At 37.7% G+C, this 23,324-nt stretch overlaps 1 protein-coding gene across 1 annotated transcript; it reads left to right on the forward strand.

Annotated features, from left to right (window-relative positions):
• The first annotated feature begins 11,035 nt into the window (after positions 1 to 11,035).
• Positions 11,036 to 12,620, forward strand: LOC110878222 (transcription factor RAX3). Its single transcript, XM_022126491.2, has 3 exons — positions 11,036 to 11,280; positions 11,431 to 11,560; positions 11,647 to 12,620. Exons 1-3 carry the CDS (start codon positions 11,145 to 11,147, stop codon positions 12,368 to 12,370), a joined length of 990 nt encoding a protein of 329 aa, XP_021982183.1. The 5' UTR covers positions 11,036 to 11,144; the 3' UTR covers positions 12,371 to 12,620.
• The last annotated feature ends 10,704 nt before the right edge of the window (positions 12,621 to 23,324 follow it).

Consider the following 23,324-nt stretch of genomic DNA (forward strand, 5'->3'; position numbering starts at 1 on the left):
ACATAAGTTAGGTTTTATTTCCTAAATAAGAACGAAGAATGTATTTATTATAAAAGAGTTATTTTAAAATGGACTTTCAAGTATGTCCAGACGTTTTAAAGAAAGAAATTTTATGGCTCGTTTTCCGCAGCGTTTTTGTGGTTAAAACGTGTTAGGGTCTAAGAGCCTTATATTTAAAATTCCATAATTTATAAACTTATAAATTGGTGAGAATAAGATATGTGGTCGAAACATTATATATTAAATTCCATATTTTATAAATTTAGGATTAGGTGGAAAAAAATACTAATTAGTATAGAATATGATATTACTTTATAAATTATCAAAATAATAATTTGAGTAAATTACAAGTTTTGTCCTTTATGTTTGTACCAGATTGCAGGTGTTATCCTTTGCCTTTAAATTTGACGAGTTTTGTCCTTAACGTTTCAAAATCCTGCACATTATGTCCTTTAGCCATAACTCAGTCAGATCTTTTTGTTAAATATGGTCATGTGCCTTGCACATGAGGGCATTCTTGTCATTTCACCTTCTCAAGAGCTATTGTGTTAAAAACTTTTATTAAGGGACTATTTTATACAAAACTAAAAAATCAACAACCACCATCACCATCAACACTACCCTCCACCACCATCCTCAACCACCACCTCCCTTCACCATCACAAACCAGTTAATATAATCAAAACCAATGAAGATGAACCATCGCAAACCACTGCCCACCTCCCACAGTCACCCGCCCCTAACCACCTCCCACAGTCAACCGCCCCTAACGCACCTCCGAATTATGAGGATCATTTGTTGGCATAATTATTCACCAATTATAAAAAGAAAAAAAATTTTATAACCATCGTAAATATATGTTGAAAAAGCTTCGATAGTTAATGCACATTCTCAATTTTATGAGAGTAATCCAAAATTTTCTGAGAATAATAACAATTTTGGGTATTCCTTGATGTATGTTTTTGCTCCTCGATTTTATGGGAATAACAACAATGGTTCAAAAAGATTACACCCTGAACCCAACATTTAAACCCAACAACACCGGCTAATCCTTCTCAATTTTCTTAGAATAACATCTGAACCCAACATCTTGGGATTCCGCTGCTCGATCTTCCCCTTCATCGTCGGTCGTTATGGACGGACCACCACACATAACACCATTATCGTTGTCCGCCACTGCTTCCAGAGATATCGTAACAACCGGCACTACCTCATTTTGTCCGGCTCTTCATCGCTTGATCGAAACACATCGCAAGTCGCAATCACCATCACCGTGAAGAACAAAGAGGGAGGGGTGGTGTCGCCTCTTGTCAGCAAATAGCCAGAATCGATCGCCGGAAACCAGCTAGTTCTCCCTATCTCTGATGCTCTCTTTCTCTTTAGGGTTTGTATGTGTGGATATAAAATGGTAGGCTGATGATGAGGTTTAACTTATTTACACAATAGTCCATAGAAAAGTAAAATGACAAGAATGCCTTTATATGCAACGCACATTACCATTCTTAACCATAAAATCTACCTGGGTTAGGCTCAAAGGGCATAACGTGCAAGATTTTGTAACATAAAGTAGAAAACCTGTCAAATTTAAAGGTAAAGGACACCGCCTGCAATTTGGTGTACACATAAAGGACAAACTTGTAATTTACTCTAATAATTTAGGATAAGGATAATATTATTTAATTACTTAACACCTAGATCTATTTGTATCTTACTTTCGATATTTATTGATTCGTATATGAAAATAGATATTCTAGGATAATGTCTTTTCGTGGTGTTTTCCTCAAATCCGTTCGTTCGATTCAAGGAAATAAATGGAACGCAACCCGCGAGTAATCTCTTCCATTTCCCATTTTTTTTTAATTTATTTTACAAATTTTGGGGTGCATCATGTTACACACGTTTTCCATTTATTCAACATGTTAAGTTCAAGTGTTATTATGTGAACGCGTATATATGTTTTTCCATCATTCTATATACTATCTGTTTTCAAGTCTATTGCATGCTATTGTCTCATGTGGATCCATGGCTGCTAGGTTCCACACGGACATGGGTTGTAGCATAGTATCGCCAAAAGTATTAGACTCGCTCTTCGAGGCTTGAGACTAATGCACGCTATTGTCATGAGTCTATTGTTTTATTTCGTATTGTTAACTAGTTGCGTGATCTTGTTTGGTGTTTATGCGATTGTTGCCTATGTTAATACTATGATACAATCACCATACTAACCTTGAAATGGATGTTAAAATTATTTATTTTTAAAATTTAAATATAAAAGTGTTTTTTCAATAAAACGAGGAAATTACTCACCAACATGTTTGTTGACTTAAAATATGTTTTCCTCACATGATGCAGGTAATCAGGTTGATGATCGAGTGAAGATGTCACGTAGCATGAGCCTTAGGAAAATAAATTGGGAAACTTATGTTATGTTTTGGAACGTTGTATGAACAATTTCTAAATATTATATGTTATGTGACAACTTAATTGGATGTGCTTTATATATTATAACTTTAATTAGTATCATGAGCTATGGGTAATCACTCTGCCCCGTACCAATCCGTTGCGGGTTGAGGTGTGACAGGATAAGGGGCAATGCCTTTGATGTTTGTCGATGGTAGTACAAGTATAGTATAGTGTGCATATTATCGTTTATAGTGAGGCGTTGCATTTTGTTTCATTATGTAAAGTTATGTGATCTAATGACGTGCGTATATTGTGAACGTTGCTTGCTAAAGTTTATAGTGTTGGATCAGTTCTGTTAAACATAAGGGAAAACATGTAAATAATACCTGTTACAGCAGACAGGCCAGCAGAGAATCCAGTCAGAGATGCAGCCATTGAGTTCGACATACTTGTCAGGATGATCTGGTTCCTCCTTAGGGTGTAAAGTTATGACGGTGATGAAACCGAAACAAGGGAAGAATCGGTTGGGAGAGAGAGCCGAAATAGATGTTATGAGGGTTGTGTGAATTGTGTAATTGTCTAACCCTTAAACTCTCTAATGATCTCCTTATATATACACCCAAGAGGAAACCGAATTAGTTAATAAGGGTAATATGGTCCATTAACAATTACCAACTAATTATTAATAGGTTATTATTATATTTTGATCTAATATAATATAAATGATTATAATGGCTAAAAGATTAAATATTATATTAATAATATATTTAATCTCACATTCTCCCACTTAGCCGAGTAATCATTTATCATGAGTATTAGATGAGCCTGGCCAGGAGTTAACATTCATTTTAGTCTTAAACCAAGAACTATAGCAGAGAAATACAGCCGTTGAATCATCATTCGACTCAGGACCCCCATTAATCCTACTATAGCCTCAATTTAAAACCTAATAGTTATGATCAAAATACTTATAAGCCCTTTAGCGTCTGATTTGTATTTATATTTTTGTCTATATGTCATTACACCGGCAAAACATATGTTAGAGACATACAAAATCAAACTGAGGAAATTTTATTAATTAAAACATAAGCTAGTACAATATGCCATTAAATAAGGTCTTTAGTAAGTCCCATATTCGATACATGTTCTTCGAAAACTTTAGGTGGGAGACCTTTAGTCATCGGATCTGCAAGCATATCTTTAGTACTAATACACTCAATACAAAGATTATTTTCCTCAACTCGTTCACGTACGAACAAATATTTTGTATCGAGATATAAATCAGCTCTAGTCGAACTGTTACTGTTCCAGAAACTAACGGCAGCTGAGTTATCACAGTAAAGCTTCAATGGTCTAGAAATGGAATTAACGATTTTGAGTCCAGTGATCAGATTTCTAAGCAACATTCCATGACAGGTTGCGTTGTAAACAGCAATGTATTCTGCCATCATTGTGGAAGTTGTTGTTAACTGTTGTTTATGACTCTTCCATGAGATAGGTCCGCCTGCTAACATAAAGATGTAGCCCGAAGTGGATTTCTTGTCATCTTTGCATTTGGCAAAGTCAGAATCAGAATAACCTACCACTTCTAAGTGATCACTTCTTCTATAAGTCAGTTTATAGTCTTTCGTCCCTTGCAGATATCTAAGGACCTTCTTAGCTGCTTTCCAGTGATCTAGACCAGGATTAGTGTGATAACGGCCTAGCATTCCAGCAATATAAGCGATATCTGGGCGAGTACAGACTTGAGCATACATTAGGCTCCCGACTACTGACGCATAAGGTATCTGGCTCATTTGCTCCTTTTCAACCTCTGTTGTCGGACACTGGAATGAACCGAAAACATCTCCCTTAACTACTGGAGCAACTGAGGGTTCGCATTGTTGCATGTTGTAACGTGTAAGGACACGATCTATGTAAGTCTTTTGAGACAATCCTAAGATCCCTTTGTGTCTATCTCGGTGAATTTCGATGCCAATGACGTAAGAAGCATCTCCGAGATCCTTCATGTCGAAGTTATGCGAGAGTAACCGCTTCGACTCATGCAACATGTCTAAACTATTACTTGTCAATAGAATATCATCTACGTAAAGGACAAGTATAGTAAAGTTACTCCCACTCATCTTGAGGTAGGTGCATTGATCCACTTGATTCTTCATAAAACCTTGCCTCTTCATGACTTCATCAAACTTGAGGTACCATTGACATGATGCTTGTTTTAACCCGTAAAAGGATTTCTTCAACTTACAGACCAGATGCTCCTGACCTTCAGGTTTAAAGCCTTCAGGTTGTTTCATGTAAACATCTTCGTCTAAGTCTCCGTTAAGAAAAACAGTTTTGACGTCCATCTGATGCAGCTCTAAATCAAAATGAGCTACTAGGGCCATAACGATCCTTAATGAATCTTTACGAGAGACAGGTGAAAATGTCTCTTGATAATCAATTCCCTCTTTCTGAGTGTAGCCCTTTGCAACCAATCTCGCTTTGTAGCGTTCAACGTTCCCATTCGGATCCAGTTTTGTTTTGAACACCCATTTACAACCTACAGGTTTAATACCTTTGGGTAATTCTACCAAATCCCAAACGTCATTTTCTTCATGGATTCAAGCTCATTAATCATTGCTTTATTCCATTCAGAAGACTGATCACTGCTAATGGCTTCATTATAAGAGATAGGATCATTGAGCTTTCCAGCATCCATTTCAGTCAGGTAGGTAACATAATCATCCCAATTAGTAGGCCGTCTTTGCCTAGATGACCTCCTGAGTTGATTATCGGGTTCAGCATTGTCTTGGTTTTGAGCGTTTGATGTGCCTTCGTTATGAGGTATAATGGGTTCTTGTTGTGGAGATGGAATTTGGGCAGTGACTTCAGGTGCAGTTGCATGGGGTACAAGAGGAGTAAACGGAGTAATGGTAAGCGACGAGTCTCTCCCCCCGAGTCTTGTACTTCTTGCAATTCTTCGTAAGGGTTGGTACTGCTCCCACTGACCTTGAAATCCTCCAGGAACGCAGCACGCTTGGTTTCAACAATACCGGTGACATGGGAAGGACAATAGAAACGATAACCCTTCGAATGATCAGGATACCCGATAAAGAAACAGGTAACTGTTTTAGGGTCAAGTTTCCTTAGGAAAGGATTATAGAGTTTTGTTTCAGCAATGCAGCCCCATACTTTCATATATTTAAGACTCGGTTTCCTTCCTGTCCAAAGTTCATAAGGAGTTTTAGGGACAGACTTAGAAGGAACTCTATTGAGTATATGAACAGCTGCTTTTAATGCTTCAGTCCAGAGGAATAATGGTAAATTAGTGTTGGCTAACATACTGCGCACCATGTTCATAAGGGTACGATTTCTTCGTTCAGCGACACCGTTCTACTGAGGTGTACCAGGCATGGTGTATTGGTTCACAATCCCCTGGCCCTTACAAAACTCATAAAATGGACCAGGAGCTTGAACCACATCAGTATGTCTTCCATAATATTCACCGCCTCTGTCTGATCTCACAACTTTAATTTGACGATCTAATTGCTTTTCAACTTCAGCTTTATAATCTTTAAAAGTTGTAAGAGATTCAGACTTTTCCTTAATAAGATACAAGTACGCGTAACGAGAATAATCATCAATGAAAGTGATAAATGAAGTATGTCCTGTTATGCCAGCAATTTGGTATGAATGAGTTCTAATAAATTAGAGCTCCTAGTGGCACCTTTCTTATTCGCTGATGTCATTTTGCCTTTAAGACATTTGACACATGTTCCAAAATCAGTGAAATCGAGAGGAGGTAAGACTTCATCCTTTACAAGACGATTTAATCGTTCTCTTGAGATGTGGCCTAAACGTTGATGCCACAACATAGATGAAGTCTCTAAGTCTTGTTTCTTTTCCATCTTTGTGAGTGATTCATTAATATTATATGACAACAAAGATTTGGAAAATTATCATCTAGTTCTAACCTATAGAGACCACCATCCAGAATGCCAGTACCATAAACAACGGAATCATAGAGAATAGAGAGTTTGCGATGACCATGAGAAACGACAAAACCGTCCATGTCTAACTTTGGTCCTGATACAAGGTTCCGAGTTACCTCAGGAACATATAAGGTATCATAAAGTTTAACACATAAACCAGTTTTCAAAAATAATTGTAATGTTCCTATGGCCTTCACTTCTAATTCCCGATCATCCCTAACTTTAAGTGTTCTTTGGTTTCTTCCCAGCTTCCGGATTGAAAGGAATCCCTGAGTAGAGTTAGTTACATGAACCATAGAACCAGAATCAAACCACCAAGAAATTAGCAGGAACATTTAAATTAAAGGACTCAAGTATCATGAAAAAATCGTTACCTTTCTTAGCCAGCCACTCCTTGAAATCAGGGCATTCCTTTTGCTTATGTCCTGTTTTCTTACAGAACTCGCAATATGGTTTGCCTAAGGAGCTCTTGGAGCTGGAAGGTGCACTTGTATTAGGATTGGGCTTTTGGACTTTGGAAGCATCCTTTCTTTGATGATTGTGCTTCCTCTTCTTAGAGTTGGAGGTTGTGAAGTTAGCAACATCAGTAGTGCGATCCATCTTCATACGCTCTTCCTCCTGTACGCACATAGCGACCAGCTCACTCATCGTCCATTTGTCCTTCTGAGTGTTGTAATTGATCTTGAATGCTTCATAGGACGAAGGAAGCGAAGTGATGATGAAGTGAACAAGAAAACCATCACTGATATCCATCTCTAGCCCTTTCAGCTTATTGGCCATGTCATGCATCATCATGATGTGCTCGCGAATGCCGCTCCTCCCATCATACTTAGTCGTCACCAGCTTGAGGATAAGAGTGCTAGCGTGTGCTTTTGATGTTCCTTTGAATTGAGCCTCCATAGAGGCCAGGTAGGTTTTAACATCTTTAGAATCAGGAATGGCGCCTCTAATAGCATTGTGAATGGATTGCTTCATGAACATGAGAGACATGCGGTTACATCTAGTCCATTTTTCATGAACTATCTGATCAGCAGCAGCACTTTGAGTAGTAAGATCTGCTGGCTTATTCTCTCTAAGAGCATAATCGAAGTCTAGCAATCCTAGAGTAAGCATGAGGGCATCCTTCCATTCAGCAAAGTTATCACCAGTCAAAGGTGGAATCCCGCAATTGGGTGCTGATAGTGGAAATAAGATGAGCAAGTTATGATACTAAGAAAGAAGTCCTAATGTGATCTAAGGGCATGTTATACTAAGGCAGGCATAAATAATGACCATTTTAATTATGAAGCTGTGATAATGTCTATTACTAACATCAAAATAATAGACTTAGTAAAATTCTACTTAAACGAAAACAAATCAGCTTTGGCCAGAAGTGTAATCATTTAAGTATGTGTGCAAAGTAATCGTGACAAATCAGCTTTGGCCAGAAATGAGACAATCACTTTAGTTATGCACTTGTCAAGCATGCTAAACATAAATGAACTAAATCAGCTTTGGCCAGAATTAAGACATTTCACGTTTGTAATGCATACTCAACATAGCTTTTATAATTCTTGAACAATAAATAGATGTATTAAATCAGCTTTGGCCAGAATTAATACATCAGAAGCTCATTCAAGTTAAGCTATTTTGGTTTTGTAAAAAATTATCTGATTCTGATTAGTTAATTAAGTGTTAACAAAACCAAGTATTTAATAGCAAACCACCTGTTAGCGCGGATCAAACTCCGCGGTGAGTTCGCTGGGGGGTGCAGGGGGACAGCGTGCCTAAGGTAATGAGGTCTCGAGTGAGGTCTCGAGTTAGGTTTCGACTGAGTTTTGAGATCTCAAGTCAGTTATGAGATCTCGAGTCGCAACCACGGTCTCGAGTTGTGAAGATTATGGTCTCGAGTCGCAACCTTATGGTCTCGAGTTGTGACCTTATGGTCTCGAGTCGAGACCTTTGTCTCGAGTTATAAAGATTTTAAGCCCTTATGATTTCGAGTCGAGACCTTGTGGTCTCGAGTCGAGATCTGTTGGTCTCGAGTTGTGAAGATTTAAGGACCTGATGATTTCGAGTCGAGACCTTATGGTCTCGAGTCGAGACTGATGATCTCGAGTCGTAATCTGATGGTCTCGAGTCCACTGTTAACAGCTGTTTTGTGATAATAACTGGAAACTCAAAATTTTTGGGATTGTGGGATAATGTTTCCTGTTTTAATGCTGATCTAAACTTATCAAAGATTTCGAAAATAATAACTGATTATCTATTAACAGTTTTCGAAGACTTTAATAGATAAAATTCAGACCAAAATCAGTAAAAACACCCACTAATCCAAATTATATTCCAAAATTTAAGGAATTTTCGAGTTTTACTTAGAATTTTAATGGTTTTGTAATGGATTTCGTAACAACAAGTTTAACCCTTTATGATTTCGAGTCAAATATATAAACATTCTTCCGAAAACATAATTCTGGAAATCCGAAACTTGAATTTTAATGGTTTTGTAATGGATTTCGTAACAACAAGTTTAACCCTTTATGATTTCGAGTCAAATATATAAACATTCTTCCGAAAACAGTGATTTCGGCACAAGGTACTCGAAATCAGCCGAGACATTTAAAAGGCTTTAAAAAATTCCGTTTCCAGATTTTTGATCCCAGAATAATGGATACGAAAACAGAACCGATTTATCAACATATGCTCTGATACCACATGTTGGATCAGTTCTGTTAAACATAAGGGAAAACATGTAAATAATACCTGTTACAGCAGATAGGCCAACAGAGAATCCAGTCAGAGATGCAGCCATTGAGTTCGACATACTTGTCAGGATGATCTGGTTCCTCCTTAGAGTGTAAAGTTATGATGGTGATGAAACCGAAACAAGGGAAGAATCGGTTGGGAGAGAGAGCCGAAATAGATGTTATGAGGGTTGTGTGAATTGTGTAATTGTCTAACCCTTAAACTCTCTAATGATCTCCTTATATATACACCCAAGAGGAAACCCAATTAGTTAATAAGGGTAATATGGTCCATCAACAATTACCAACTAATTATTAATAGGTTATTATTATATTTTGATCTAATATAATATAAATGATTATAATGGCTAAAAGATTAAATATTATATTAATAATATATTTAATTTCACATATAGTTGTCACTATAAACTACAAGCCACTGAGCGTAACTGACATTTAGTATGCACATCGTACAAGTATAGTATAGTGCATATTATCGCTGGAAGACTGACTTCTAACTACGTTTATGTTTTACTTTAGTTAAAAATAGTTATTTAATTTTGTAACTTGACTTGGATGTTAGTATTAAAGTTTCCCTAGCATGTTTAATGTAATTTTATGTTTTAAGAACTATATGCCGAAACATTAAATAAACAGTTAAAGACCCCTTAGTTTGGTCGTCTCAAATAAAAATTTAGCCATGTTTAACACAAAGCTCTACCACCACAACAGTTAACAAAATTAACAAAAGCAAAAACAAAGTAAGAAAGGAAATCAATTATTGTCTGGTTTGTTCTCCTTTAGAATCCGTTCCATTTGTGTTCCAAAGGAAATTATTGAGAACTTTTCAGGATAATATTGCCAAAAAAAAAAAAAAAAAAACTCAGCTAAAATTGGTACACTTAAATTGACTTCATGATAGTCCACGCTTACTGTTCATGGGGTATTGTACTTGAATTGTAGAAATTATCTCTAAAAGACAAAACTAGAGCTCGATAAAATAAAATGACTAGATAAGATAACAAATTTCACGAGCTTATTTATTATTTTGTAAATTTGTAAATATAACGCGTGTTGCTTGTCATAATTAGGTGCGAACAAAGTAGTGAATATTACTACATAACTGGATATACATGTGAAGAAAAACCACTTCGGAAAATAAATGTGGTTAATTGTACGAATGAAACCTGTCACCAAGCTAGTCCATCTTATAAACCCATGCCAGATAGCGACATTATTTAACGTCGTAATATGGATTAGCGACCAGGTTTTATGTCTCAATCAAAACCATTGCAAAAATTGTAAAAAATGGTTCAATGTGTCGTTAACTACATGATGTGCATTTCAATATTTCAAGAAGACGTATTTTTTTATCCCAACTGAAGCTAGGACGAGAAACAGACACAAATTCATTTTATAATTGACGGAAACCCTAAAATTCATCCAACATCACTTACAAATCTTAAAAGTTTGATAATTAATAAATAACTTGAAATCAGAAGGGATACAGACTAAAAGTAATAATTAAAGTGTAACAAAGTTTTAATAATATTAGATATCACCTTTTCTTGAGATAATTTAATCAACAAAATCCATGATTGTAAGATAATGCATAGCATGAAATCTTATTTATATCTAAAATAATGTATGAGGAATATACAATTACACAACAAAAGAATTTACGGTCACTATCTTGTAAAGTTGAAAGAATTTTGAACATAGAAACTTCCAAAATATCACAGTCGTGAGGCATTAACAAATGATGCTCTACAATGAAAGACAAGCAGAAAAAAACCTATTCCCTATTCTGGCAATTAATAACTATAATCTTTTACGCCACACCCAATTAAAAATGTTGGTCTTCTTTTTAATTATTAAATGGGCTGCTCAAGAACACATCTTTATCCCTTCCCATTTTGCAGATCTGTTTTACACACTATAATTCTTGTTTCTCTACTTATTATCCTGATCAGTTGTGATAAAGCATAAAGAAATACCGAGACGCACATATTACTGTTCATCAAGAAATTTGAGGGAGAAAAGTATGGGGAGAGCACCTTGCTGTGACAAAGCCAATGTGAAGAAAGGCCCATGGGCGCCTGAAGAAGATGCTACGCTTAAAGCGTATATCGAAGAACATGGCACCGGCGGTAACTGGATTGCTTTGCCTCAGAAAATCGGTAAAATATGTTTATTCATATAATAACTTCCTGTATTAGGTTTTTTTTTATATAAAACAAATCTAGTTTTTTTCCGATGAAATTGTTGGTACAAAATAGGAGAGATTTATGTTTTCATGTTTGTTCCTTGTCTTGTGAACTTTGATTTAGGTCTTAAGAGATGTGGGAAAAGTTGTCGCCTTCGTTGGCTGAATTATCTCCGCCCGAATATCAAGCATGGAGGTTTCTCTGAAGAAGAAGATCGCATAATTTGCAGCCTATATGTTAGCATAGGGAGCAGGTAAATTACATATTTCTTGATAAAACTCGAAGCTTGAAGTTCCGTTTTTAAGTTGTAACACATATGTTGTTTGCGTGTTCGATCAGGTGGTCTATAATTGCAGCCCAGTTGCCTGGACGAACCGATAATGATATAAAGAACTATTGGAATACAAGGCTGAAGAAAAAAATATTAGGTAAGCAGCGAAAAGATCTAATTTATCGAAGAAAGGGAGATTTATTAATGAAGAAAGCTCGATCGCCATCGGAAATTCCATCATCCATAGTTGTTAGTGGCAATGAAAACATCAGCTCTCAAGATCCGTATTTGCCAGAGCTCCCGGTGATGCCACCTATGCCCTATTTGAATCAAGAACCATGCTTTGTCAGCGATCATACATCTGTACGGAAACTACTCATCAAGCTTGGGGGGAGATTTTCCTCTGATGATAATGTTAATCAAGTTCAATCCAATATGGTCTCACATTTTCCAATTGACAATAATCTAAATGATCTTCAGGCATCCTCACAAAATGATCAGAACTTTATTGCATGTAGTACTCCCGTGTCTTCTTCTTCAATGTTGCTAAATAGTCACTACAACATATTGCCTATTCAGGAAGGGCAAAATGGTACTTTCCCATCAGCTTTTGAGGAAATGTATTATAGTACCAACCCACAAAAACAACTGGATGGTCTGGAGTTCTTGTACGGAGATATGTGTGAAGTAAACACAAGTGGAAGCAGCAGTGTTGTTACATGTGGAGATAGCATCGATTGGGGCGAGATGAGTTCGCTAAGTAATGTTATGAACTCAACTAACCATCAATGATCACTTCAAGCGGCGTTACTACAAGATCGCGCTTACGATGATGACATCGACAGCCTAGTTCTTTAATTACAAGACGCGAAGAAGCTGTGATCAAGGAAACCCTAATTTCATGGAAAATGCTTGAATTAAAATTGCTATTTTTACCCAAAATGTGTTGAGGACTAAGTGTATTTGTGTGTGTGTTTATATTGTTTGTAACATTAACTGTTCAATTCATTTGGTATCAAGTTTTAGTTGTTACAATTTTTCATGTGTGAAGAAATAGGTGCTTAACGGAATATTGCAAGATAGCTTACAACTCAAGACAAATTGGGATGCGTGAATTCCTCTTTTATTCTCCTGCAAAAGGTATGTCTTAGTTTATAATAATTTATTTTAACAGCATAAGATTAAAATAATTAGTGTTAACTCAGATGCATGTCGGTCACATCATACTTTTTATGACTGTCTAGGAACCCTAAAATAGATTCCTTTTAAATTTTGGCTATAAGTTGATGGGAGTTAGTTAATAGGGCATACCCATTGTCATTTCGATTGTACGTGTATTACCAGTTTTATGCATCTTTGTACGGGATAATTAAACAATGCCTAGTCGTTTGGTTTCTTACTTTTTTTTACTTTCCAAGTTGCAATTTTTGATATAAAATTAATGTGAAAATTTATGATAGGACTTACAGATAATATCATCTTCATGTAATAAGCTAATGACATTATTGTAAAAATCTGCAACAGTAGTTATAAATGGAATTATTAACACACTTATAATCACAGTGGCAAATCTTTATGAATGAAAACAACCTTATACAATCAACCATCAAGCATGCAATTAGATATACCAACTGTTTAAAGTTATTGATTTTGTACTGTCTTGTTTCAAATGATAATTTAGATGCTAGGATGGTACATATTTAGGATGTATAACTACAAGTAGACAATTTATGACTTAAAGTTAGAATGCATATTAAGGTTTAGCCAATAAAGTTAGCATCATATGATGTATATTATGGTTTAGTGTTCAAACTTTAGGATCAGTACCAATCTGAGGACTGAATATGATCTGCCCTTGAAAGATGTCATGTTACCTTGAAACATATGTCCAGGAGTTGATCAGGCCGACTTTTGTTTAAAAGTATTCGTATTCTAATATTTTCTTTTGTTAAATAGTACGTTTGTACATCATATGGGTTTTATGGCCAATCCAATTGTTGTTTAAGGTTCTCAAATGGTGATTTAGTTACAATTATCTGCAATATATTTTACTGTTTTCCTGAAATTAATTAATTTTTTTATCCGAAGAAAATGCAAACTATTGCATTTCAAATTTTGACATTTTTAAATATACAAAGTTGAAAATATGTTTAAATACTACAACATTCTGAGTTCTTGTTCTTGCAACATTATTTGTTGAAAAAAATTATGGCAAAATGTGGGTGCCCACTGACAAAGTTGGTTGGTGTGAATAAACCTCGACGCAAATTAAGCTACTGAAATATTTGCGACAAAAAAGGATCGTTGCTAAACTATGGGAAATTTTAGAGGTTTTAGGGTTTTATATGTTGTCGAAAAGTCGTTGAATTGAGTTGTGAGAAAACTAGTTTTGTAGAAAAAAAAAATCCATTTTCTAGTAGTGGCGTATGGGTTCTCAAGAAAAACATCTTGCCTTCTAGGAACAAATAAACAACGGATGGAAGAAGTTCGATCAAAAAGACTAACACTGTTTTTAGGACTCTTACGTTGCAAATAAACGTAAAGACATTTAACCACCCACGCACATTGAGGGCTGTAATTTACTCACCAAATTTAGAACAAAAAGTAAATAAGGGCATGTTTGGCTAAGCTTTTCTCCTTCTCCGACTTTTCACAATCAAGAAGTCACAAATTATGACTTCTCCTTTCTACTTTTTGAAGACAAAAAAAGCTCCAAAAGGACTTATATTCATAGTGTTTGGCTAAGTTTTTCTCCTGTTGGTGCACTTGTGTCTGTACTTTGTCTGTATTCGATCACGATGTAAAACGATGTTCTTATTTGTCATGTAAGTTTGACCAAGTCAACCATCCTCCTGGTTTGACTTGGCCAAACAGTTAGTTTATGAATGTAACATGTCTAGTTCGAAGGATGTCTCATCGAAGGATAGTTTAGATCCTTCGATGAGCTCGAAAGTTGAACCTTCGATGGATAGACCTCGATAGATCACCCTTCGAGGCCACTGTGAACCCTTCGATGAAAGTCTGATCGAAAGATGATCTTTCGATCAGCATTCCTGATCCTTCGACAGGTTCAACATCGATAGATGATCCTTCGAGACATCTATCGGACCCTTCGGACAGACTTGCTGTGTTTGGGTATAAATACGCATGCAGTGTGTTCATTTCAGTAAGACTTGGAGACACAGACAGAAAGATACACTCGAGATAGTGAGAGCATTCTGTCAAGAACACACACACACTTAGAGAGAGTTTACAAAACAGATTTGTAAACATTGTGCTTGTAACCGGAACCTTCATTCGTATTAATACAAGTGGTGTTAATCGGTGAATCTTGTGTGTATTGTGTTTATGCTTGTTTCATCCCGGTTTGCTCACTAGCTTGGATTCCGCACTTGCTAGTGGGTTAGTATAACAAGGTTAAGGTTGAACCTCATCCTCCGCGAGGGACCTACAAGTGGTATCAGAGCCGTGGCTCTTTACCTTGTTAAAAACCGGGTTTTGTTCAAGTTTTGGTGTGTTTGGACACTTGGTTTAGCTCCCGTTTTTAGTGATTTTCTGGGATTTCTTGGCATAAAAACGTGTTCTAAACCAACCGGGAGTGTTTAAAAGCGGGTTGGGTAACTTACAACTTGTTTTTACGAAATTTGGTGATTTCCGGCCAAATTCCGGTGTGTTCCGGTGACTGGACTTTTTGGATAAGGTTTGCCATTTTGGGCATATTTTGTTTGAAAATCAAAGTTGGTGAAAAGTTGGGGTCAGAACATCCTTTCTGCCGAAAGTTGGTTCACCAACCAATCACCTTTCTCACCAACCTGTCACCTTTTCGTCAGTTGTGTCAGAAGCGATCGAAGGATATCTTTCGATATCGAACGATCATCTTTCGATCAAGGAAGGCTCGATAGATAATCATCTTTCGACCCATCCTTCGCAGTTGGTAACTTAACCTTCGACACAGGGAATCTAGTTCGAAGGATAGTTATACGAAAGATAAGGATCATTAAATTGTGAATCTTTCGAAATTGTTGTTCGAAAGATAAGGATCTTTCATTGTGAATCTTTCGAGATTAGTGTTCGAAAGATAAGGATCTTTCAAATTGTGAATCTTTCGAAGTCTTTGTTCGAAACTCAACAGTGATCTTTCGAACACTGTTGATCACTCGAACAAGTCTTGATCTTTCGAACAAGTCAGTATCTTTCAATTCTTGTCTGTTTGAATTTAACAGTTTGTGTTTGTGTAGGTTTTCTGTTAGTATTTCATCAAAATGAGTTGTACAAGTCCTTGGGACTGGAGTATTGACTCACAATCTAGTCAAGAGCTAACCTCTGCTGCAGCTTGGGCAAAAAGTATGTTTCCACCGCCATCAATCAGTCCAAGTCAATGGGCATTGGTATCCAATCAAAGTCAAAGCATTAAAAATCTTCTGATTAGTGAAAGCGAAACGGGCAGCAACAATCGTCCACCAAAGTTGAATCATATGAACGACTTTCCATCATGGAAAAACCGCTTTCACACGTATGTTCAAGGGCAAAGCACCGATCTTTGGACGTGTTTCATCAATGCATTCAATGCTAATCTTGAGGTTGCAGCGTCCACTTCAGAAGGTTATGCCAACATGCTCGAAAATGACAAGAAGGCTTATGAATTGGAGAAAAAGGCCTTTGCTACACTTACACAAGCACTCAACAAAGATATCTATCATCAGTTCTCCTACTGCAAGACCACGAAAACATTGTGGGATGCCTTAGTTGCTAGAGGAGAAGGCAATGCAGCTACTCGAAAGTCTCGTCATGATTTGTTGAAGAAAGAGTTTGAATCGTTTCAATTTTTGGAAAACGAAACTCTAAATGATATGACAACACGTTTCTATCATCTGATTAGTGAAATGTGTGCTTATGGGGTTGTCTCTACTCAACAAGACATGGTGAATAGGTTTGCTGACGCTTTACCTCCAAAATGGAGTTCTTTTATTGAGTTGTTGAAGCACACTGGAACTCTAGACACGGTTAACATCTACGAGTTCATTCAGAAGCTGGAACATAAAAATGATGAAGAAATCAGGAAAGCAAAGCGAGCTCCCGCTCCTCAGAATACAGAAATGTACCTTCCAGGCTTCGATGCTTTGGCAAGATCCGCTGCAGCTCAGCAACCTAAACTACAAACTGCATTTGTGTCTAACACAAGTTCTCTTCCGTTTCCTCAATCAACTGCTGCTCCGGCTTTTGATCCAAGGACTTACATTCCCGTCCCAACACAGCCACAAGTCCAACCACCACAACAACAACAGCAGGCTCATTATACAAACAATCCTCAACCTCAAAACCCTAACACAATCCGAGTCGATAATTCAAACCTTTCACACCTCAGCATTGAAGTTGCTAAGGAGCATATGGAAATTATCAATACAATGGTCAGTGCTTACTGTGGTTTGGTAGCAGGTCAGCTTGGAAACATCAACATGACCAACGAAGATTATCAACAGATCGACAAGGAAGAAATGGAGTTGATGGATATCAAATGGGCTTTTGCTAGTGCAGTTAGAAGGGCAAAAGATTTCATGGCTCGAACTGGAAGAACTTCGTTGGAAGGAAAGAAAGATACGAAGTATGGGTTTGATATCAACGCCGTTACATGCTTCAACTGTGGTAATAAAGGGCACTTCAAACGTGAGTGCACTCTACCAACAAAACATGGCAATCACAACCCTTTCAGAAACCAGACGAGTACTACAAATGTGAATGCCCAGCAAGAAAACCGTGAGAGGAGGATTGTGGCAGTTAATAACAATCAAGGCCAGTCTGGAACTTCAAATCCCAATCGGGCTTTGGCTGTTCAAGCTGATGAGGGATGTGACTGGTCTGTGCAGTTTGGAGAAGGTGATCAAGGAGGTGGAACAGCTTGTTATGCAAAGATCATCAAGCATGTTCATAAAGAAGAGTCCTCTGAAAGTGATGACAGTTCTGGTTATTCGGGTAGTTCTGATGAAGAAGGCTCTATTTCTGGGGATAATCAGTCTGAGCCTGATGTGAAGGAGGAAGGAGGTGCTGATATTCAGGATCTACTGAATGAAGCTGATGAGCTTAAATGTCAGAAATCATTTCTGATTAGGAAGGCGGCTACTGCATCAAAGGAAATGGAGAAGTTATTTTCTGAAGATGGAGCTTTTTCTTTTCAAACTGCCTTTATGGCAAACGTTTTAGCCTCTTCTAGTCAGGTAAATTCTGAACCTCCTGCTCCTAGTGTTTGTAAATCATGTGCTGATATGAAGCTTGAATCAGAAAAGCTTCATAGTCATAATCAGAATTTGGTTATTGAACTATCAAAATGCAAAGAGGCGAACATGGCTTTAACTCGGAACGAAAATGATTTTAAATCAGTAATTGAAACATTAAAGAAAAATGTGTCCGAAGTGAACAAAGTAGTTTACCACAAACAAGTAAGTATAAATGAATACATTAACATTGTGGAAGAAACTAAGAAGCAATTAGCCATTGCCCAATGCGAGCATGATGCGATCAAACAAAAATTGGAGAGTTATTCGAACTCCCAATTTGTGCTTGATCACATCATCGATGTTCAACAACCGAAGGGAAATCAGAAAGGCATAGGGTATAAGAAATGTCCGCCCCCTTTGATGAACAATTATACCAAGATGCCTGATGAGGAGGAAATGCCTCGGTATGAACCCAGTGTGCCTCTTGATGTTGAGGAATTTGCTACTGGCCTAGGGTTCAAACCGGACAATTCTTCAAACACATCCTCTAAGCAACAAGAAACATCATCATCCATGAAGCAAAGTCCTCCAATTATCGAGGACTATGAGACATCGGATGATGAATCAGAAGTGGATGTAGGTGAACAGGATAAATCACTTAACAAGATGAAAGGAGTAGTTATTCCACGAGAGAATCACATTCTTTGTGATCCTGATACTCCTGATGTCTCATCTGTTAAGAAACAAGTGATTGATTCTGTCAAAGTTGAGAAGACATGTGTGTCTACTGTTAAAAGCAGTAATGTGTTGTATACATTGGTTGGAGATAATAAAATCTACTCAGATCACGTTTTCCCAATTAAAAATGTAAATCAATCTTTGATTGACAAAGTCTTTGAAGACAACACAAACAAATTTTTGGGAAAAACACTTCCGGGAATTGTTGTAACACAATGTGATCCAATTCCTAAGGCTGAGATTAGAAAACAGTATGGTAATCAAAAATCTTCAACCACTCAACAACCTAGTGCTTCTAATGGTAAACAACCAGTCAAACGAGCTCAAAAGCATAAAGTCTCTCAGATGAAGTCTGAAACAAAAGGAGCTCGATTTCAAAAGAAAGCAAAAGATGTCAAGTTCGTGTCATCCAAGGGTACTGATAAGATTGAAACTTTTGAGAACAAGTCTAACACTGATTTTGTAAAGCAAGTCACAATCTTAAAACGTAACAGTGATAACAATTACACTCAACGCACAAATGGGTGTGATGAAAAGGCTAGTACCTCGGGTTCCACGAGTTCGACATCTTGTGGTCAATCAAGTTCTCCTAAGTTTGTTGAAAGGAGAACATGTTTTAAATGTGGAGAAATTGGGCACATCATCAAAAACTGCCCAAATGCTCCAAAGAATAAATTTGTTGAGAAAGCTCCACCTGAAACAGTTCATCCTCAACGTCAGTCAGTTTCACCTAAACATGATAAACGAACTGTAAAAGAACAAGAAACTAAACAACGACGTAAGAACATGAAAACTGTTGAAAAAGCTTTAAAATCTGAAGTTAAAACAGTTCAAAAGGAACCAAGTGTGTCACAACCTGTAAAACCAGAATCTTCAAAAACTGGTAGGCAAAAACGAACTTGGTTACCTAAGGCGGGTGACAATTCAGGGGGAGCAGTTGTTCTTGAAAATCATCAAGAGATTGATATCACGTTTCGTGATGCTCAGGGACGACCCAAGACCACTAAGGCTTGGGTCCCCATTCTCAACTGATGTTTTTAAATGACATGTGAAGGATGTTCTAGGAGGAACTATTAACAGTCACTGGATCGTTGATAGTGGAGCATCCAGGCACATGACTGGCGACTTACGGCTCCTATACGACGTGAGAAACATTAGAGGAGGGTATGTTGCATTTGCGGGAGACAAAGGCGGATTCATCACTGGAGAGGGAAGTATCTCAAATGGTATGGTGTGCTTCGACAAGATCAATTATGTTAAGCAAATTGATCATAATCTTCTCAGTGTGTCGCAAATCTGCGATAAAAAATTCTCTGTGCATTTTGATGATGCCGGCTGCTATGTGCTGAAACCTGGATTCAAAATTCCACAAGAATGGATTCTCTTATCGGCTCCGAGAGTTAATGATCTTTATATTCTCGACATGAGCCAAGCGATTACAACATCTGCACAAGTCACTTGCTTTGTCTCAAAAGCCACGGAAAAGGAGTCTATATCTTGGCACAGAAGAATGGGACACATTCACTTGAGAAAGATGAACCATTTGGTGAAAAATAATCTTGTGAATGGTGTGCCTGTGAGAAGTTTTCATTTACAAGATATCTGTGTCTCGTGCCAAAAAGGGAAGCAAACAAAGAAGTCTCACCCTTTGAAGAAAATCAACACTGTCAGCATGCCTCTCGAACGTCTTCATATGGATCTTTTTGGACCTATGAAGCACAAGACAACATTCGGAGATGCTTATTGTCTAGTTGTTACTGATGATTATTCTAGATTTTCTTGGGTATCCTTCATGGCACACAAGAGTCAAACTCCTGGCATCCTCAAGGATCTTCTTACAATGTTGGAGAATCTTTATTCGTTGAAAGTGAAGAGGATCCGAAGCGACAATGGAACTGAATTCAAAAATCAAGTTATGGATGAGTTTTGTACTTCTAAAGGCATTCTTCATGAGTACAGTTCTCGTTATACTCCACAACAAAATGGTGTCGCGGAGAGGAAGAATCGGACGATTATCGAAACTGGAAGAACAATGTTAGTAGAGTCGGAACTCCCTATTCAATTCTGGGGGGAGGCTGTATCGGCTGCATGCTACACGTTAAACAGAGTTCTTACAGTAAAGAGACATGGCAAGACTTGCTTCGAACTCCTTCAGAAAAGGAAACCGGATCTTTCTTACCTAGAACCGTTTGGTGCTCCATGTACTATGATTGAGCCGGATGGAATGCATCCACCTCTACACACATTCCTGGTGTGGAGTTGGTTGTTGATCTTAATCTTAACAATTTGGGTATCAATGCTCGTGTGCCAGATAATCCTGAAATGAGGATTCATGATACCCACCCCCAGCAGAACATAATAGGAGATGTCTATCGCGGTGTGCAGACGCGTAATCAGCTGAGAAACAACTGGAATGCTGGTTTGTATTCAGCTATAAGAGAATCTGGTCAACAAAATGACTGGTCCTTCGCGTGTTACGTGTCACAAGAAGAACCAAAATCGTGGAAAGAAGCGTTGAAAGACGGTGCTTGGGTTGAAGCCATGCAGGAAGAATTGCAGCAATTTCAAAAGCTTGGTGTTTGGAAGCTTGTTGAAAAACCTGAGAACTACAAGAAAATTGGCACTCGATGGGTTTTCAAATGCAAGAAAGACGACCGTGGAGTGGTTATTCGAAACAAAGCACATTTAGTCGTTCAAGGTTTTCGTCAGATAGAAGGGATCGACTACAACGAAGTCTATGCACCTGTTGCACGTCTGGAAGCTATTCGGATCTTTCTGGCTTATGCCTCATTCAAAGGATTCAAGGTTTACCAGATGGACGTGAAAAGTGCATTCTTACATGGTGTGGTTGAAGAAGAGGTGTACGTCGAACAGCCTCCAGGTTTTGAAGATCCTATCCATCCCGATCGGGTTTGGTTGCTCAACAAAGCTCTCTATGGTCTTCATCAAGCGCCACGAGCTTGGTATGCAACCTTATCTACCTATCTGCTGGAGAACGGTTTTCGAAGAGGTCTTATCGACTGTACTCTTTTCATCAAAGAACAAGATGGAGATCTTCTTCTGGTACAGGTATATGTTGATGATATTATTTTTGGTTCTACTAATGATGTCTTGTGTAGGAATTTCGAGCGCATTATGCAGGATAAATTCGAGATGAGTGCTATGGGGGAAATGACCTTCTTCTTGGGCCTACAAGTGCAACAAATTGAGTCTGGGATATTCATCCATCAGACTAAATATGTTGGTGACATCTTGAGCCGGTTCCAGATGTCTGATGCAACGCCCATTGGTACCCCACTGCCACAAAATCACGGAATTACTCCAGACTTGAAGGGTGAAGCTGTTAGCCCCTCACTCTATCGCGCAATGATCGGATCTCTTATGTACCTCACAGCATCAAGGCCAGACATAATGTATCCAACGTGCCTGCTTGCCAGATATCAAGTCAACCCGAAGGCCTCACATTTTGCAGCTGTAAAAAGGATTTTTCGTTATTTGAAGGGTTACCCTGACACCGGTCTATGGTATCCTAGGGATAATAACTTTGACTTAGTCGCATTCAGTGATTCTGATCATGGCGGATGCAAAATCGACGGCAAATCCACAACGGCTGGATGTCAGTTTTTAGGAAATCGCCTAGTCACATGGCAGTGCAAGAAGCAGACGTGCGTCGCTACATCAACATGCGAAGCTGAATACATTGCTGCCTCAAGTTGCTGCTCCCAAGTTCTTTGGATCCAACAACAATTGCGGGACTACGGTTTTGAATTCCTAACTACTCCTATTTACGTTGATAATTCTGCTGCATTACAGATCACTAGAAATCCTGTGCAGCACTCAAAGACCAAACACATCGAAATCAAATATCACTTCATACGTGATTGCTTTGAGAAAAGGCTAATCGATGTTGTTAAGGTCCACACCGATGACCAACATGCCGACCTTTTTACCAAAGCATTTGACAAATCAAGATTTGACTTTTTATTATTGGTAAACGGCATTAAGGTCAAGCAAGAGTAAACCAACATCGGAAAATCATTTTTGTAAATACCTTTGTGTTTTAAATTTGTCTTAGTTTATTGATTTTAGGGGGAGTAAATCCAAAAATCGGAAAATCCAAAAACAATCGAAAAATTTCAAAAACACAAAAACAATAGAAAAACAAAAATGAGTTTCCTGGCGAGCAAAAGAGAAAATGATAGTACATCAGTGGTCTATTCAAACCTCTTTAAACCTTAAATGAAAAACGATAAGCAGCTCTATATAAGATGTTTTGGTAGGCTCACAATCATTTTAAAGTGTGCAGGGTGATATAAACTTAAATCGACTGAAGACCAGGTGGGAACCATTCATTGGCATATGGTCTTAGTACCGAAATTTCGTTTGATAGATTGCCGAGGTTCTGAGATATTCGGTCTTTATGCTGCTTATCATCTGGGTATCATGGTTGTATCTTTTACCGGAAAAATAACGGGGACGCAAGTCTAGATCTTCCATGATACTATACATACGTGTATATATTACATACTGCATTCGACCTCAATAAGTGATAAACAATCACATGTCCAAACAAATAAGTGATAAAATATCACATTTATCCGGGAGTCAAGTTCGTCTCTCTGCTGTACGGAAGTACTGACCTGTTCACGGACTTGCTCCTGTGCCCTCATGTATATGAAAATCAAGTTCTTCATCAATAAGTGATTATATCACATAGGGCTTGTTTTCAAATCAAAATAAGTGAGTATCTCACATCTTATACGGTCAAACAGATGATAATCAGTATACTCACCGGT

Source organism: Helianthus annuus, chromosome 9 (assembly GCF_002127325.2).
Source record: "Helianthus annuus cultivar XRQ/B chromosome 9, HanXRQr2.0-SUNRISE, whole genome shotgun sequence".
Classification (NCBI taxonomy): domain Eukaryota; kingdom Viridiplantae; phylum Streptophyta; class Magnoliopsida; order Asterales; family Asteraceae; genus Helianthus; species Helianthus annuus.

Excerpts from the sequence above, each read along its gene's own strand:
- LOC110878222 (XM_022126491.2), top strand. The coding sequence starts at position 11,145 with ATGGGGAGAGCACCTTGCTGTGACAAAGCCAATGTGAAGAAAGGCCCA. Across the intron at positions 11,281-11,430 it reads TGCTTTGCCTCAGAAAATCG|GTCTTAAGAGATGTGGGAAA; the intron begins GTAAAATATGTT and ends ACTTTGATTTAG. Across the intron at positions 11,561-11,646 it reads TATGTTAGCATAGGGAGCAG|GTGGTCTATAATTGCAGCCC; the intron begins GTAAATTACATA and ends GTGTTCGATCAG.